The sequence below is a fragment of the Dreissena polymorpha genome, chromosome 3, assembly GCF_020536995.1.
Source record: "Dreissena polymorpha isolate Duluth1 chromosome 3, UMN_Dpol_1.0, whole genome shotgun sequence".
NCBI classification, from domain to species: Eukaryota; Metazoa; Mollusca; class Bivalvia; order Myida; family Dreissenidae; genus Dreissena; species Dreissena polymorpha.
In genome coordinates this window covers 50,976,232-50,995,749 of record NC_068357.1, presented here as the reverse complement: position 1 = coordinate 50,995,749, position 19,518 = coordinate 50,976,232, and the positions used below count along the sequence as shown (strand labels likewise).

At 33.9% G+C, this 19,518-nt stretch overlaps 1 protein-coding gene across 1 annotated transcript in view; it reads right to left on the bottom strand.

Moving 5' to 3' along the window:
* Nucleotides 1-419: 419 nt before the first annotated feature.
* Nucleotides 420-19,518, bottom strand: part of LOC127872223 (zinc finger protein 665-like) — a 29,609-nt gene continuing 10,510 nt past the window's right edge. The window contains exons 3-7 of the mRNA XM_052415552.1: nucleotides 14,788-14,867; nucleotides 9,107-9,255; nucleotides 8,474-8,632; nucleotides 1,901-2,053; nucleotides 420-824 (exon numbers count right to left, since the gene is read on the bottom strand). Of these exons, the coding sequence (XP_052271512.1) occupies nucleotides 649-824; nucleotides 1,901-2,053; nucleotides 8,474-8,632; nucleotides 9,107-9,255; nucleotides 14,788-14,867 (717 nt within the window). The 3' untranslated portion in view covers nucleotides 420-648. The remainder of the gene's footprint in view (nucleotides 825-1,900; nucleotides 2,054-8,473; nucleotides 8,633-9,106; nucleotides 9,256-14,787; nucleotides 14,868-19,518) is intronic.

Here is a 19,518-nt window from a genome sequence, read left to right as displayed (position 1 = left end):
AAACTTCCATACACATTTTAATTCAATCTTTAACATTACTTGCTTTTTGTGTTCATACACATAAAAGAACAGCATTTCCTGAACCCATTACACATATACGCTGGGTAAACTCTATCTGCTTTCATAAATCCATGCTCAAGGTTTTCAAAAACTGAGCTTCGATCTGAGGAAACAGGCTTTCAGGCTTATAAGGGACGACACTTTCTGGCTAAACCGGATTTTTGCTTACATGACACTTCCTTTAAACGAAAAATACAATTCAAGTGGAAAGTGTCATCCCTGATAAGCCTGTCAATATGCACAGGATAATCTGGGACAACACTGTAGGAACCTGCATTTAACCCAGTTTTCCAAAAGCGAAGCTGAACCATTGAAAACCAGTTTTCCCAGAGGACGGCTCAACTACATTGTACTTTAAACCAATCATGTGCTCGACACATCACTTGTATATGTACCCCACACATTACGCTGGGTAAACTATATCTTTTTTCGCGCTCAATGCTCAGTGATTAAAGCTTTAACCAAAAATAAAATAAAAGCATAAAGTGTCGTGCCCGATTTACCTGTGCTGACTGCACAATTTCAACAATTACATCGTACTTTCAATCTCCTTCTTTTTCCATGAGCAAGGCTAAATTACATCGCACTTTAAATCCTCGTGTGCACCACAAACGCGTGGGACTTCATGCTACTCTTCTTGTTGAAGCGTTTCCCGCACTCCGGGCACTCGAACGGCTTCTCTCCGGTATGGATCCGCATGTGAGTTTCTAGCTTCGAGGCGGACGGGAACACCTTGTTACACACCAGGCAGACGTGAAATTTATCTGAAAAGTTAAAAAATGTACATTTATATAAATTGGAAACACTTCAATATATAAGTGAACTGATATTTTGTGAAAAATTAAAAATTGTACATGCACATGTATATAAATTGGGGAAAAAATCCCTACATACATGACATTTTTTCTGAAAAAAAATAAAAATAGCAAAACAAAATTGTATGCAATTATTTATTCATCAAAACAACTACAAACAGTTTTTCTACTTAGTAAACTATTTCTTAAACTAAAATAAAGCTGAATGTATGTAAAACTAAACTAACACACTTCTTATTTAATAATCAACTTCATTAATTTCTTAAAGAGAAGTGTCTTTTTTCAAATCTTCAGGATGAGGCCTTAAATTTACAATTAAACTTATTTTTGGGAAATTTGGGGAAACAATTTTCATAAGTGGAGATAACAAATTCTGGTCTGTGATCATTTGTTAAATAAACATTATTTGTTAGCCATTTTTAAGGGGAACATGCTTTTTAACAAAATCCTTACATAAAGAAAATAAGCCCTGGGCCGTATTGACAGGGCTCGCCTCCTTAAGGAAAACCTAGGGAAATCCTTAAATAAATGAAATTCCTTAAGTCTCTAGCTAATTTATTTTTAGGTATTTTAACATTAACATGTTTTAAACAAGGAAAATTACATTGAGAATTATTTTAATATTGTGTAAGCAGAACGAAACAGAGAACTTGATCTGAAATTTTCCTTAAAGTACAAGGTAAGATTTACCTTTTGTGAATATCAGCCCTGGACTGTTTTAAAAAAGTAATTATATTCAAAAGATTACATGTGTGACTTCACGGAGAACTTCTATGTGAAGCAAAAAAGTAATCATTGGTTCTTCAATTCAAAAGTGACGTGATTTTATGAATGCTGAACATGTCAGTAACTACTGGCCTTTTAATTCAAAAGTCCAGTGATTTATGAACGCTTAACATGTGCTACTTCATGGATTACAAAAGTAATCACTGGGTTTCAAATTTAAAAGTCCAGCAACTAATGACCCCTGAAAATGTCAGTAATCACTGTTTCTTCAATCCAAAAGTCCAGTGATTTATGCACACTGAACATGTGTGACTTCATGGAGGCCTTCTGTGTGAAGCACTTGCTGCACATCTTGCACTGGAATGGCTTATCTCCAGTGTGGACCCTCACATGCATCTCCAGAGAGGCTTTCGATGGGAACTGCTTGCCGCAGAATGAACAGGCGTTCTTGTCTGAAATACAATTACGACAAGGTTAGGTATGCTTGTCAGTAGGGAGTTGACAATATACAAAATAACACTTACGGAAATAAGAGTCATAGTGATGGAAGAATGGATTTCCTGTGTGTTTCATAAAAATCGCTGATTTCAAATAACCGCAGAAGGAACACGCATTGTAGGCTGAAAAAAAGGTTAAAGATCGGTTTATAGTCTGATATTGATAACATGTAGACATCTTCAGACATTCACATTAACTCTCAGATCACTGGGACATATGCCGTCTGTTTTCACTTGGCGCAGTAGGCATTAGCTGAAAAAAAGGTTAAATATTGGTTTTTAGTCTGATATTGATACTATGCAACATCTTCAGCTGTCTTGCACATTTACACCCCAGCCACGATCACTGGGATGTAAGTCGTCGGTTTACACTCTGCGCAGTATGCAGCCACAGCACATTGACTTATTTCATCTTAAGGCCTGGGTGGAGACGAGTAGGCGTGGGAAAACCTTTTCGCTCAGAAATATCTTGTGGCCTGAGCCAGATTTGAGCCAGGGACAACTCAATTCCTACCGCATCATACCAAAAGACCACTATCCCCACTAAATACATGCAGTTAGTGAGTTACCAGTGAAATAAATGTGTAAATGCTACAAGACAATAACAAATGTAACTAACGCTATCACAGTAAATTTCTACGGCCGATCTCTTAATACATGGCCGTAAAACAGGGTGCCACCTCTTTTTTGAGATGCATTAATTAACAATGCTATTTCCGAGGTGGTGCTAGGAGCGATAGTTAAAAAAATGCACGGAAAATTCTACATGGTGAGTAAGTTTTGTATGTTTTCCTAAATATTTGGCTGTTTTCAGTGACCATTAATTTCAATTTTCTATACAATTAAATCACTACTGAAATCAAAAGATTGCTTTCAACATAAAACGAGCTGCTGCGTTCACATTTGCTGGTTTATTGTCAAATGGAAACTAAGCACTACAGTCAAGTTACCATTACCGGATCAGTAGCGTAATTAAGTTGTTCTGGTGATAAGCAACAAATGTTTTACACCAGTTTGATTAAATATTACCTTTGCTTACTGATTTAGCACATAGTCTTTTTTTAAACGCAGGCAAAATGTATTTGTGATACCTTTTTTTCGCCGCAGAATTCATGCATTAACGGATCAGTTGTAGCCATTACGGATCACGTGATCCAAACCACTCAGGGGGCATCTAGCACGCTATTTCAACTGTCGAAACATGAACTGTGTTGTTTACAATGACCAAGTTTCATTGCCAGTTATAAATTATATTCATTGTTTTTGTTATTAATTGTTTTCTATATGTGATCTTGTATCTACACTTAACGCATGGTGTTCTTGTGTGAATTATCTGTTGAGAATCATAAATAGATCGAAACGATATGGGCATCTTATAAACCATGTCAATTGTTTGAATCATATCTAATCATCGATAGTGAACACGGACCATAAATAAAACATTTAGATTGAGATAATTTATTGTAAGAATCAACAAGATTTGCATATATTTTAATATTATATATTATCAATACGCATATTATCACGCTTGATCCGTTATTGCCCTAATTCTTCATTTTATTTAAGGTGTTGCAAAATCTTAAACATAAATCAAAATTGAAATGGACTTTTGCAGGCAGAAAGACTACTAAATGGCCTTTAAACTAATGCGTAAATTTCTCACTTTCCAACAGAGTTATTGCATGTGGCCGCGAAAAATGTTCAACATCGATTTGGAAACGAGACGGAAGTCAACACAGTCGTATATATGCTTTAGTCTGGTTGAGCCGTGGGTAATTTTCATAAAGTTGTTACATCACAAATATTTTATAAATATATGACCATGAATCATTATGAAAATAATTATTAACCTTTCTTCTTTAAGATTTGTTGCTTTTTTCCAAATGTTTATCGTCTTCAAACATCAAAATAATCGACTGTGTTGATAGTGTCAAACTACCATCATGAAAATAAGCTTCCGGTTGATTCGTGGGTTCTGATTGGCTGCCAGAATTTCAAGATTTGCATTCGATAAAAAGGCTTTAAAGTGACCTTGCAGGACAGATTAATTTCTTGCGAAAAAATGTCAACAGACGATGTAGCATGGTAAATACTCCTAAATAAACGATGTTGTGTTAGTTTGAAACACTATATGACCAATGAGGAAATATTTCATAAGGACCTATCAAGTTATGATGAATTACACTATTTACTTGTTTTTGACGCATTTTTGATGGGAAATAAATGGTGACCGTGTCAAAACATTTTTCCGTAACGAACTGCATCATGTGCGAACGTTCTATCGCGAGATTTTACGCGATTTCTATACCCACGAATCAAACCGAACCCACGACTCAATCAGTAACAACCATACATGTCAGTAAAACATACCGAAATGTTTGACAAAGAGTAGCTCAGATTACGACTCAATCAATGCCTCTTAAAGAACAGGCCTTGAAGATGCTGTGTGCAAAATATCATCTTAAAATGACAACTATTTATCGCGATATGCAGTCTTGAACATCAAAGAGATCCGCTATGGGTAATGATCCGGTAATGGTAACTTGACTGTACATGTTCAAAATTACACCATTCCACATTTCTCTCGGCTATGTTCCCAAACACAGGTGGTTAGCGTGTGGCTATGATATTAATTAGTGAAAACATCATTTTGAATGATAAATAATCGTATTATAACGAAAAATTAAATTTTATGGAAAAAAAATTCACTATCAAATTTATATATATAACAAGGTATGCAACTCAAAATCACTCCCAAACGGGGTGCATCGCTTTGAACAGCCATATCTTCATCAATTGTGCAGCGATTTTCATGATCTCGGTCTTATTCAACGCAGAAATAAATTTCCTTTCTGGAAATGTATATGTCTTGCAATATATTTACAAATGCTGGGTCAACTTTTAAGAAATAACACGATACACAACTCGCATGACCCAGTTGACAATGATCATTCAGTCTTTAAGACTGAAATCTTCACGGAGTAAAGGGCATCTTCCCTGCAAAGTTTATGTACCTCGATACCATAATTCAATAAAACGTATGAAAAAATATTATTACCGTTCTTGTCGTTACATTATACATCAAGACTAACTGTCCAGCGCCGTTTGAAACCTTTGTTTTCATACATTTCAACTGACATTTTAAACAAACGAGTGATTTCATTGGTCCAATGCGGAGGTGTGTCTTTACAACTGGAGATGTCATTCATAAAGACTGCATGATCATTGTCAACAGGGCCACTGGATAAGGGTTGTTGATGGCAAAACAGGTAATAATATCATTTTATTATCATGTACACAAGCAAATAAGCATATTTATTATGTTTTAGGTGTGAAAGACTGTCAAAATCATGTTTGTGGTCACTCAAACCCTTGCCGTCGTGTAATTCTCCGTGCAGTTTGTATTGATAGTTCCGCGTCCTGACACGTAAAGCTCGTGCTTTGTGGGCAGCTGAAGTTTGCATTTAACAGGTTTATCCTTGTTCCTGAGCATGAATGCAGTACAGCTGAGTTGATTTGCTATTTGTAACCCTACAATTAGCTTGTTTTTGGTATTGCTTTCTCACAATATGCTTATATTCATGGTTCCGGCTTAAAAGGATGTCACGCCTTACTTAAACATAGGATTGTTGTAGCAAGTGTCCCTTCATCATTTACCTTAGAGGGATCTTTTTGACAAAATGTGGCACTTTCAGCAACTTGTTTTTTTTTATTTGGTACATGCTTCTCTCATTCAGTTATTTAAGGGCAGTTTTGTCCTTATTCGATTGTCTTTGCAAAGAAAGGTGACATGAATCAATGATATGTGTTGTGTTGAGAATTCTGCAGGAAGCTGTGTCCACAAAAGAAGTACTAGAAACCCCTTTAAAGACACCTGCATTGATCTGAACTGCCTTTCTAACCCTGTTACTACATGGAACCTCATTGCTAAGCTTATAATGCTTGCCTACATATGTGTATTTTGTTCATTTCAACTTTTCCTTCCAGCTTAAACCTCCCATTTTTTTGCTTTCGCTTGGTTACAAACTCCCATTTTGACCAGATTGCCACCATAAAAATAGCCTAAAGTACTTATTTTGTGCCCAAAATATGAAATTGTGTATTCTCTTGAACCTGTAAATGAGAGCTGGCAATGCATATTGACCATCTGCTGCAGTTTAAAGGCACCCATGACATAATATGCTAGAATATATCATTGGCGGCTGGTAAATAAATGGGGACCGATCGACAAGGCGCTTTCAAGATTTCACACTTTTATTGGTGTGAAATAACAAGTTATTGGAAGCTTATTGATTTCTACACTTCAAAATATCTTTGATCTCTCATTTTGACTAATTTGTTTATTGTTTTGGATGAAATTTTTTTTTTGCTTTGAAATTGACATTTTTGGGCCGATAAAAAAAAACACACACAAAAAAGACATTCTCAAAATTGCTTAGAGTGAAAATATCTAACAAATTCATTCTTTCCCCACCTCACATAAGCCTTACTTGCATGTCTATTTGGTTTGTTTTGGTATTTTATTGCAGATATTGAACACAACAGCATTAAATCTTAAAGTTCACCTGCCACGGTTTTAAAAACCCGTAAAACACCTTTATTTATCGAATTTAGTGCATATCTTAACTATTTCGCACATCACTTCATTTCAAATACGGTGTTATTAGCGAGAACGAAAAGAACAAAGTCGCGTTTTTTCACACATTCCGATGTTCTCGCCATTTTCATTCAAACCGGAAGTGACGTCACAGGCACTCAATAACGACTCAATTACGAGCCGGCATTATAAATGGCTTCGGATGTATTATATCTTGCAACTTTAGTTAAAAAAATGTTAAAAAATGGAAGATGATAGCGATTACGATGAGTTTTCCGTTCAACCGTATATGTATGAGCCAGAATTTAGTGACAGTCAATCAGATTTTTCTGATTCTGACTCAGACAGCGAGGAAAATTTTGCCGATGCCCAAGACGACCATCGTGTTGGGAATACGGATTGGTAAATATATAATTTTGTTACATGCAGGTGTCGGCAAAAAACAAAATAAAATTATTCTTTGATTGTTATTCTACAGTACAAGCTTGTTGAATATGACTAGGTTGTATGGTCTAATTATTATAAATTAGAACGGATACTTGAACCTGTTCTGATTAGGAAGGAATGTTTGTATTGCAATTCGACGTATTTCTTTTATTTTCAGGTGTGCATGTTCATGTTGCACACCATATCGTGTGCAGATTGAGTGCAAATGCTGCACAGAATACCCAGAGCTGATGGAAAGGATGGACGAGGCAGGGGTAAAGTGCATAACTGAGCATACTGGCTTCAAAGCTAACTTTCTCCATCCTGATGTCATTGAAGTTTCGTTTTATGAGTTCCTTGATGTAAATGGTCCCATCGGTGATGAAGATCCAATACATGAGTAAGTTGTCATTAATTATTAAAAATGTTTATGAAACCAGGACAGATTGTTTGTAAAGAAAATACACTGTAGACATTAAATAACACAATGTTTTGTGTGAACTTGTCATTTGTATTTCATACTGTAAATATGTTTTGATACAAATAATAAAAATAACATAAAAAAGACAACAATTTTAATCAACATTAAAATACGCGTGTATACAAGATGACTGGGTTATCTAATTGTAAAATGAAGTATCAATTTGCTACACAATGATTTTTGGTTACTTACAAATGCCAGTTCATTATTATTTTTCAACATTTGAAATAAAAATATAAATACAAGCTGTTTAATTTTTTCAAAAGTACACTACAATAACAACCTGCTACAACATGATGTGAAGTTGCTTACAAAATCTGATTTCTGACATATTTTCAGTAAAATATATATTATATAATATTATATTCAAGCTGAATAAGTTTGTTAAACTGTAAACTTAAGTAAGAATCTGCTACAGCATGGCTTGTGTAATTGTCAGGTTGAAAAGTACCTTTGTTTTACTAAACATACTAATATTTATCATAATGGTATCCTTATACATTTATAACTTCAGAGTATACAGATACATTGCATATAGAAGACTGGCTCGTTGGATTTGGCACCGTCTGAGCAGGAAGGACCGACGACCTCTTCTGTCAAGCGCTGTGGCAGCCATTCGCCAGAGATTTCCGTCCGACTCATACATTGGATTTTGCTTCGCCAGTGATGGAAACTAACGTTTTACAGTTGGTTTCCCACATGGACAACCATCTATAGTTTTTTGGTTTCCCATCGTAAGCCTTAACGCGCCCAGTACTATGTACATGTAGTGTCATGTGTAACCAATACTTTCTTTAAAAGTAATAGATAACTATACAACAAAACGGGCAACCACTAATTTCCATCCCTGTTCGCTAATTAAATCGCGAACGATGGTTCTGCACAGCCTCTGACTTCAGGATTCTGTTTGCAGATGAAGACAGGGGTGGCGGTGAAAACAGAATGTTGCCAGAGGCAGCCCTTGCATTGGCATCGCTCTTGTACTCCTCTTTCATCCTAAGCAGCTCTGCCATTAGTTCATCAACATAGTCTGAAAGTTATATTAAAATAAATTATAATTATTGATAAATTGTTCCTTCTTATAAGAGAATAATAAACAATGAATGTTTTTGTACTGTTGTCTTCTACCATGTATTACAGAAATCTATTGCTTTAAGAAACCAAACATTTTGATAAAAGATTGCATGTAAACTCATGTATTTATTTTGATATCTTAGATAATTTCACTATCTGTTCAGAAAAAGAGACTTGTATCAAGCTTATTCTAAAAACTCAACAAGTTCAAAATGCAAATACATTTAATGTTGTTTTACATTCAGAATAATCACCAGATTTTAGATTCATAATTTCTAAATTTTGTTTCAACATATTGGACAAGTTCAGGTGATTTCTGTAAGCGGTAATGTATTTTTTATGTGCAAAAACAAAATTCTTCAACAAGATAATTCAATATTGCTATCTGTGGTTATTATTTATACAATAAAATTCATTATGAATACATTACCATAAGTGCAATTCTCTTTAACTGCTTTAACCACATGGTGTCCAGCCTTGTACTTAGGATAGGAGAGTCTGTATCTTTTTTCCCCCTGTCTGGTCTCAGCCTGCTTGCGGTTTGCATTTGCCACGGAATGCAAAGCAGCAAGATGTAGTCTGCAATTTAAAAGTAACATTATTTAAATGAATTACAATATGAACTGAGACACACAACAGAGGCCCTAACACTTTTGTCCTTTCCCTGTGGTTTGACAGTGAACCCCATATGTTCTGTTGGCCAAAATACAACCGTCTGAAATGATGAACATTTTGCATTTTTCAGAAAAACACAATGCCCCCTGCTGCGCCACGTTGAAGCATATATTTGACATTTGACCTTGAAGGATAGCCTTGACCTTGACCTTTCACCACTCAAAATGTGCAGCTCCGTAAGATACACATGCATGCCAATTATCAAGTTGCTATCTTCAATATTGCTAAAGTTATGACCAATTTTAAAGTTTTCGAACAGACTAACAGACTGACAGACGGATGAACTGATGGACAGTTCAAAAACTATAATATGCAACCCTTTGGGAGCATAAAAAAATAGAAAGTTTTCCCATGTATAGAAACAGAAAATAAAGAATAAAAACTATATCACAAGAATTGAGGATTTTTTTTCAAGCCAATGTAAATATGTAACTCCTATCACATAAAAATCAGGCTGTTTGGAAATAATTAAACACACTTATTAATAATTGACATTGTTTGGAGATTGTTAAACAAACTAATTATTAATTGACATTATTACGAACCTCAGATGTCTGTGATGACTGCGAATACAAATTATCAAAATGTGATTCAGGATCATTGATCCGAACAGGGGAATACGGACAAAACCCCTCCCGGATAAAAACCCTCCCGTCATTTTAATAGGGGGCGGACGAAAACCCTCCCATGAATAAACATGGGCGGACAAAAACCCTCCCATGAAAAAAACGGGGGAGGACAAAAACCCTTACATGAAAAAACAGAGGCGGACAAAAACCCTCCCGTAAAAGAAATTTTACACTTAGTGTTGCATTTATTAATCCGACAAAATTACCCATTGTGTGTATTGTGTTTTCAGGGGTGTGAAATTGAAAGAAAATGTGTATCCATTAACTGCAAACATATCGCTTTCTAATGTGCATATATATCCGATAATCCAATATGATAACAACATCAGTTAAAACATAAAATGAGGCCATTTATAGACAAGTGAATTTAAATTTAGATTGAATGCAAAACGATACAGTGCAACGTTTTATCGCGTTATACGCTCATTCATGCAAAAAAAAAAACGTGCTTTCCGGGAAGTTTCTGAAAACTTTGCGAAAATGAAAAAAAATTCTGTTAACAACTAACAATTCGTTAGCATGTAACTAATGTGTCTTAATTACTTATTTTATTTAATTTTGACTGTAACGTTTTCAATTGCATTTTTGCAGACAATATATAAAGCATACTGTATTGTCAAATATGTCAATGATTCGGTTATTTAGGCCCACTAATCAGCTAATCATAACAATTAACTAGTTAATGTCATACAATAATATATATCAAAATAGCAAACTGTGAATCTGCAACTGCGGACAAAAACCCTCCCGTGAAAGCAATTAAACACCAACAAATGTAATTGCTTCACACATTGTTGCATTCATTAATCCGCAAAATATACTCAAAATAGCAAACTGTGAATCTACAACTACTTTGAGTTTTAATAGTTTAACCACATAATCAATTAAAAGCAATTAAACGCCGACAAATGTATTTGCTTCACACAATGTTGCATTCATTAATCCGAAAAAATCACTCAATGCTGACAACATTTGCTCAAAATATCATACTGTGAATCTGCAACATATAAAAAGCAATTTGTTTGTGTAAAGGCATTCATCCGAAATGGAAGTGAAGACTCGCGCTTAATGGCTTCGTCTACACTAAGAAGAAAACGTCAAAATCGACTATACGCTGGAAATGTTCTCAACGCGCGGCAAAGTCTTGTAAGGGCGCTGTTGTCACGGACATAAATATGACGACAATAAACTCAACCACTAGTCACAACCATGAGGGAGATCAGTTTTACGTCGAAGCGATGAAGCTGCGTGAAGACAAACGAAATAAAGAATGTCTTGGGAAGCCTGTGTCCGCCTTCGTTATTTTTGCGATGATGAATAAAAAAGAAACACGACTTTGATGTTCTTAATGCACTGGCCGGCGCACAATTTGATATTTTATGTATTTTATATAAACACCCTACTTGTTATTCATACTAAGTAATCATGAATATCGTAGTTCTTATCATACTATGTAATAATAAAAATCTTAGTTCAAACATATATAATTGACGTCAAATGGGTGTAAAATAACATTTCAATTCGGAAATATTTTGATTAGTCAATATATAGTGTAATGTTACCTACTGAAGTGAAGTCACTATTACAAAAAATAAATATCTCGGATAACCGACTACAAAATAAATACAAATGTCGGAAATGACATTCGTAAATGACCGATTTCGGATTAAAAATTCATAAATAATCGTTGGTACTTGAATTCGTGGCTCAGATTTCACGGGAGGGTTTTTGTCCGGTCCCGTTTTTTCATGGGAGGGTTTTTGTCCTCCCCGTTTTTTTAATGGGAGGGTTTTTGTCCGTCCCCGTTCATTCATGGGAGGGTTTTCGTCCGGCCCCTATAAAACTGACGGGAGGGTTTTTATCCGGGAGGGTTTTTGTCCGGCATTCCCGAACAGGCGACTGTTCACAAGACATTTCTTCACAGACATCTGGCTCTTCCACACATGATGAATATGGGTCCTACAAATAATTGTCATGTTACTTTTTATAAATTCACACAGAATAATGACAGAATGACACAAATGTTTATATCACTTAATATAAGCCAAACTATGCTATTGAACTTTGAAATAGTATGTGTCGCACTCTGAGAAACTGGGAAAAATGCAGGTGCGTAAAGTGTTGTCCCAGATTAGCCTGTGCAGTCCGCACAGACTAATCAGGGACGACACTTTCCGCTGGAATGGTATTTTTTGTTTAAAGGGAGTCCCTTCTTACTGAAAATCTTGTTAAGACGGAAAGTGTTGTCCCTAATTAGCCTGTGCGGACTGCACAGGCTAATATGGGACGAAACTTTAGGCACAGGCATTATGCCTAGTTTTCTCAGAACGCGATAGATATATTGCAATCATTAGCCTTTTAGTGGTAGTGGGGATAGTCTGACCAGTTTCCTTTTCGGATTTTGTAATTGAAGGGTGCTAATTCTTAAAAAGAGCTCTTCAGTGCACAAAGCCATATTATCTCATTTGCATAATTTTATATAAAAGCATGTGTTTCATTATAATTACTAAGTAAATATTTCTAATAGCATGATTGTTAATTGAAAACACAATTTCTATTATAAATAAAACTAGTTTCAGTTTGAACATTTATATTAATTTATTGATAAATACAACTTCCTTTATAATCATATGATAAAATCCACACAAGAGCATGGTGTAGGGCATAAGTGGGACTTGGAACTGCACCCCTTGGTTAGCTAAGCTAGGGCACTGGTCTGATAGTAATACATTTTATGATTGTTTGTTGATTTAATTGGGCTAGGAATAATCTTTTATCTTGAAACCATACTGTGTTCTACCATAATCTTGTGATATATCCAAAGATAAGGCGCTATTCAACAACTAAATAGCCATAAACTCCAAGACACTGATGGCAGTTCTGTATGGATTAATACACAACACTGGTAACTGGTGTCAATTTGACTGGTAACCATGGACATTCTTGAAACTTAAGAAACTAAGAAGCAATCATGTGCTTTGTTATATTTAATTGAATCTAGAGAATATTATTTCAGAGAAATGCCAAGCTGTTCATTGTTTAAGAAATAATAAATTGTACAAATAATTACAGTCCATGCACAAAACCCTTCTCAATTTACATTTTTATCTGAATAATTCAATACAGCATGCTGAATGGTGTTAGTAAATACTATTAATATTTTTATTAATACTATTCTAATTTACTTTTACAATGTCTTTTAATCATCTGTGTAATAGACAGTACTTTTTTTATTTTGTTCAATATATCAGTATAAGAAAGTTTACATAATTATTGTTTTACCAGCACTTTGATTCTCTCATACTTTCTTATCTTATGGAAATGTAATTGAAATAAGCCCAATATTATTTTTATACTTTGAATATTTTTGGTGAGTTAGATAGTCTTATTTATTTATCAAATGGAATGTTTTTGTCAGTTTTAAAGCTGTTCCACTGATTAACCTATTTTTCCTTATTAAAGGGGCCTTTTCACAGATTTTGGCATTTTTTAACTTATTCATTAAATGCTTTATATTGATAAATGTAAACATTGGATCGTAAAAGCTCCAGTAAAAAATGAAGAATAAAATTAAAAAAAGGAAAAGAACATTGCCCGGAGCAGGTTTCGAACCAGTGACCCCTGGAGTCCTGCCAGAGTCCTGAAGTAAAAACGCTTTAACCTACTGAGCTATTCCGCCAAGAACACATACTAAACGTATTTTATACCTTATATAAGCAATCTTCGTAGTTTCACAAAATTTAACGACAAAACAGAACTCTCCAAATTATTCAATCGATTCGCGTTGCAACGCTTTATAATTTTTAGGTTTTAAAATCGTCAAAAGATGCATATAATGGCTAGATTAGAGCATGGTAAATGTTCAGTATTACTGTTTCCTCACAAATATCATAACCAAAACGAAAATTTGCGAATCTGAAACAACCTTTTTCAATTTTGTCAATTTACCAAAGCGTGAAAAGATCCCTTTAATAAGAGAAGTGTTTTAATTAATTGTTTGTCACTAAGCCATTAATTCATACATGCATACAAAATATAAGAAAATTTTGAAAAATATATATTAAAAGGTAAAATAATTAGGCATATCCATACTGGGCATAAGGCTGTACATGATCGAACCCATGTGTGCCCCAGCATTCCTTATAAACTGACTAGACTTTTAAAGTGTGGATGAAATTGGAATTATCATATAAGCAGCATTTTCCAGCTACTTGGTACAGAAAGATTTCCATTTTTTTGCGGATGTGTTCTGAGTGGAAGGCTCATTATCCAGAAAAACCTAATCCATCCTGTATGTTGACCATCAACAGCTCTGACATTACTCAACAATATACAGGAAATGGCCTTGAGCTCAGGTCACCTAGCTGAGAAGGACACATATCAACCACTGCGCTTATAAGACCATCTTTATGTTATTGATAAAATATAATTTATTTAAATATAATGCATGGTTAATACTGTGAAGAAATACTTATAAGTTGTTTGCGGATTCAAATGTTTGACAAAACAATGTGTGAGAATACTATAGTCTATAGGTCAAACAATATTTCTACAGTATAGCTTCCTCTCCTTTGTATTAGCCTGACCAGTATTTGAAATAAACTTGCATCGGAGACTATTGTGCATTATTTTCTAACCCGATGTCAACGCATTTTTTAATACAAATGTCTTGAAATCATTTGTAATAATATGCTGACTAATCAGACTAAAATTATTAAGCACTGTGAATATCAAAATAAACAAGCATAGATTAGTCATTAGAAACATAATTACCGGTTTCTGGTTCCTTTTAGAATAGGCGCCATACTTCGCTCGGTTGTGCTTCCCTGGTCCAAGGTCGTTGGGATTTAGTGGAGCTTTCTTTGAAGCTTTGTATGCCTCTGTTTCCTGTATCGTTGGAATTGCACGGTGTCCAGTCATTACACCCCCTGGACGTTACACCCCTGGTCATTACACCCTCTAAGCCTGGACATTACACCCACCAAGATATTGATAAGATTAGAAAGGTGTAATCAACTTATGAACCACTAATTGGATTTGTCATGTAAGATGACACTAATGAGACTAATGGTTGCTCAAATTATTTAATTGAGCAGCCATCGTTTAAAACATTAATTTTTATTTCACCAGAATGACTGTAACAATATGCATCTAAATAATAAATACTTTTTTTCAAGAATATACAGACAGAAAAAACTTGAAGAAATAAAGATAAATAAAATAAATATTTCGAAAAAACAAAACACAATCTTAATTCATATACATTTATTTTTATTTCACCATAATGTAATAATATGCATCTAAATCATAAATAATACAGACAAAAAAAACTTTGAAAACAAAATAAAATAATGATAAATACAATAATTATTTAGAATAAACAAAACACAATCTTAATTCATATACATTTATTTTTATTTCACCATAATGTTATTATATGCAGATAAATCATAAATACTTTTTTCAAGAATATACAGACAGAAAAAACTTTGAAAATAAAATAAAAATAAATATAAATAAAAAAAATATTTAGAATAAACAAAACACAATCTTAAATTTATACATTTCTTTTTATTTCACCAAAATTTAATAATATGCATCTAAATCATTAATACATTTTTTTCAGGAATATACAGACAGAAATAACTTTGAAAATAAAATACAAATTATGATTGATTGAAAAAAAAACACTAAAATAATATTGCCAAGAAATCCCATTTCACTTCACAGTATATACACTTCTGCTAGTGAGTTTTCACAATTCTAGACAATTTCTATACTTTATATTCAGCCGCACCGTAAATGATGACACAAAACTGTGTCAATGATTTAAAACACTAAATTGGGGCATGAGTCTTAATGCAACATAAGATCAACTTAATTATTTGAATGATAACAAAAATATATGTTACATGTATAATCCCTCATGTCTCTACCCATTTCCCTTTTCCTGCATAAATACCATTCTGTTATATCATATCATATCATATTTTTAGAAAAATAATATTTTTGTTAATAAAATGTTAATCATAAGACCATTAAATTGAATTTCATTTATGTAGAAATAAGAAAGTATTATTAGGATTCCAAACATTCCACATGATGTAGTTGATTAAAATGTAACAAATAGTTTCTAATTATTAATAATTAATGGATATGTTTTTATAGAGACTAATAATTATATAAGTTATATAAACAGATAAAACACAGATACCAAGTTATACCCAGTATTGTCCATAAGACCATTAAAATGAATTTCATTTATGTAAAAATAAGAAAGTATAATATTATTAGGATTCCAAACTTTCCGCATGATGTAGTTGGTTAATATGTAACAAATAGTTTCTAATTATTAATAATTAATGGATATGGTTTTATAGAGACTAACAATTATATAAGTTATATAATTGTGTAGGTTAAAGTTTATAAATGAGTATTTACAAAAATAGATTGGTCAAGAATGGCGCAGCTTATAAGCTTAAACCAAGTTGGTGTTTTAAATTATTTATCAGTTACAAGAACATTTGATAACAACGGAAAATGCACTAAGGTCCAAAATCGCATAATGTCATGGAGCTCCAATTATATAGATCTGCAATGTTTATAATAGGAAGAAGAAAATGACTTACCGGTATCACCACATCTAATATGCTGCCATAATCCACAATTATCACATGAAACAGCAAAATCAGAACTATTTACACGCTTTTTTTTTACAATTTGAATCAATACACCAAAATATTTGTTTTGGGGGCATTTTGACAGAGTAACAATGTATACCTATATTATGATATTCTCTAAAATTGTTCTGGTATATATGGGGACAATGAGTAAAAACAATTTGCATTGAGTATTTGTCTTATTAACTATGTTACCTTTGATGTTTTGATATTCTTTTGCCACGACATAAAGATGCAATATTCTTAAGAATTCATAAAATCAAACAAAAACATCTTCAAATGAATTTTAATAATAATGGTGTGAACAAACTCCTTTAATTTTAGGTGTTATTATTACACTTTGATATTTACAAATTATTTGAAAAGATCAAAGAACAATGTTTTTCACACCAAAACAATGTTATTTCCTAATTAACACTGCACATCAATAAGACAGACATACAGACAAACAAACAATAAAAACACTTGGACAGACCCCCATTGGACACACATTAAAGCAGAAACATCATTAATCAAGTGAAGTGTGCCCCATGGTAGGTGTGATCACACCTTAGTAACCTAATGAATTATGTTTACATCTTGGTGGGTGTAATGTCCAGGCTTAGAGGGTGTAATGACTAGGGGTGTAACGTCCAGGGGGTGTAACGACTGGAAATCAATTGCACCAGCTTTGAGCTTGAGCTTTAACTCCATTCCAACACTAGCCATAACACTTGGAGGATGAAAAAAAAAGCTGTCGTCAAAATGTTTCAAGCACAATCTAGATGCCTTACTCGGTTTGAAATCAACCAGTCTCCCATCGATTACTCTCCTGGAATTGACTGCCTTTATCCATTTCTTACAAGTAACATCATCCTTCGGAAAACGGAAAAAAACTTCTTTCCCTTTTCCTCACGTTCTTTGCACCCGAAAGCAACACACTGAACCATATCGAATAACGATTGTCATGCAAAAAATACAGAAAAAAACACACGATTTCAATAAAACTTGTGTAAAAGAATTGTATTATGCTAACGTGATAGATCTATTGAGCGTCAAATTTGACATTAGGCGCGAAGTGTTCACGCTTCGATTCGTAATAACAATGGACGAGTTTCCGATTCATGCGCGTTGAGTGCCTGTGACGTCACAACCAAAATAGGTGGCGGAAATACCCGGGCGGTTTACGGAAAACAAAAACATCGTTTTTTAGTATCGTAACATTTTTTGCCATAGCTCTTGATGATTCCACTCGTTTTAGAATATACTCTACATATTTATAAAAATGCATTTTTCGTTATAAAATCGACAGTTTACCTTTAAAGGGGCATTTACACAACAGCATTAAATCTTAAAGGGGCATTTAAGCTTTAACAGGCCTAATATCGCCTTCTTCGGACCGAAAACACCCGCGTGTGAAAATATGATACAGAATGGCCAAATGGACAGCTAGTCCAGCCAAACTTGCGAATCAACGGGCACTGTTTTATGGCCATCTTTTTACCGGTATCTCTCCAGTTGATGCTGGTTTCCCGCCAACTGTCAAAGTCTCATGTAGTCTCCAACCTAAAAGCAAAACAGTGAATTTATAGTATACAACCATGTTTTCCCTACCACATAAACACAGAAATATTCAAAAACAAAGTCATGGCAAGTGCCCGTACAGAGAATTGTGTCTTCAAATAATTGAAGATTTTGTTTTTAGAGGGTATAGCATTGAACATCAAAAGTATTTAGTATATTGTAACCTAAAGGCCAAAAAAGTTTATAAAACCTGGGTCAGATAACTACGCCGAATAAAACAAATACATATAGTGTGGAAATAGCTTGTTAAGTTTAAGCATTCAAATTACATTAAAACAGGTGAAGTTACAATTAAGGGTATCACAAATTTGGTTCAACGAATAGATTTTAATTCTATTACACGTGCCACGCGTCCTGTATTCGTATTGTTTATGAAAAAAAACTAGTTAACCTGTTCGTGACGAAGAATATGTAAACCGAATACAAACTCAAACACAATAGGAAAGTGACCTGGGATTTATAAGGCGAAAAAAGTATAGGACGAAATATGTATGGGTGCGGGCAAAACAAACTCCTCACGTTGCGCAATATCTTAACTCTAACTTACAGTTGCATAAATATTGATTATAGTAGAGCAAATGCTATGCTCTTCCCGGCGCACCTTTACTGGATCAATTTTACAGTTAGAAATAAAGGCGCATGGGTTTTTCTACAACCACTTTAGCTGTTAAAGATTTTCGGGGATTAAATGTGGTTTACACAACCATATTAGCTGTAAACTTATTTAAACAAGTTTCGTGCAAATACCGACGCAGCTATATTGATATGTTTTAGTGCCTAATGCGGGTTAAATAATTATATTCAAAACAAACGTATAATCTCATCTGAACATTTAAAAGGAGTTTGTTACAAAGTTTTTACTAGTAAAACCATACTATTTGGGATAATTTAAAATAAATAAACTATCAAAAAATAAAAGTGTATTTTGTGTATTGTATGCCGGTTTATTTGGGAGCCAATTCAGATAACGTGCTACCACTGAGGCAGTCGGGCATTTGAATTGATAATTATCCATCAGGCGATATGTGTAACTTGTTAATAATTCAGGAGTGCTATTAAGTTTATTTGCATAATTATTGATCAATGTTTTGTTTTGAATCTATGCCAATTTGCTTTGCCAATATGTGAACAAACCCCTTCAATTTCAGGGGCTATTCAACACTGTGCTGGGAAATATAAACTTGACGAAATCAACAGTTGAAGTCTAGAGCTCAAAAAAAATAATTGTCACAGCCGCGTTTTTAATGAACAAATTTAAATTGATAACCTATATATAACTTCTATCTCTTTGTCGT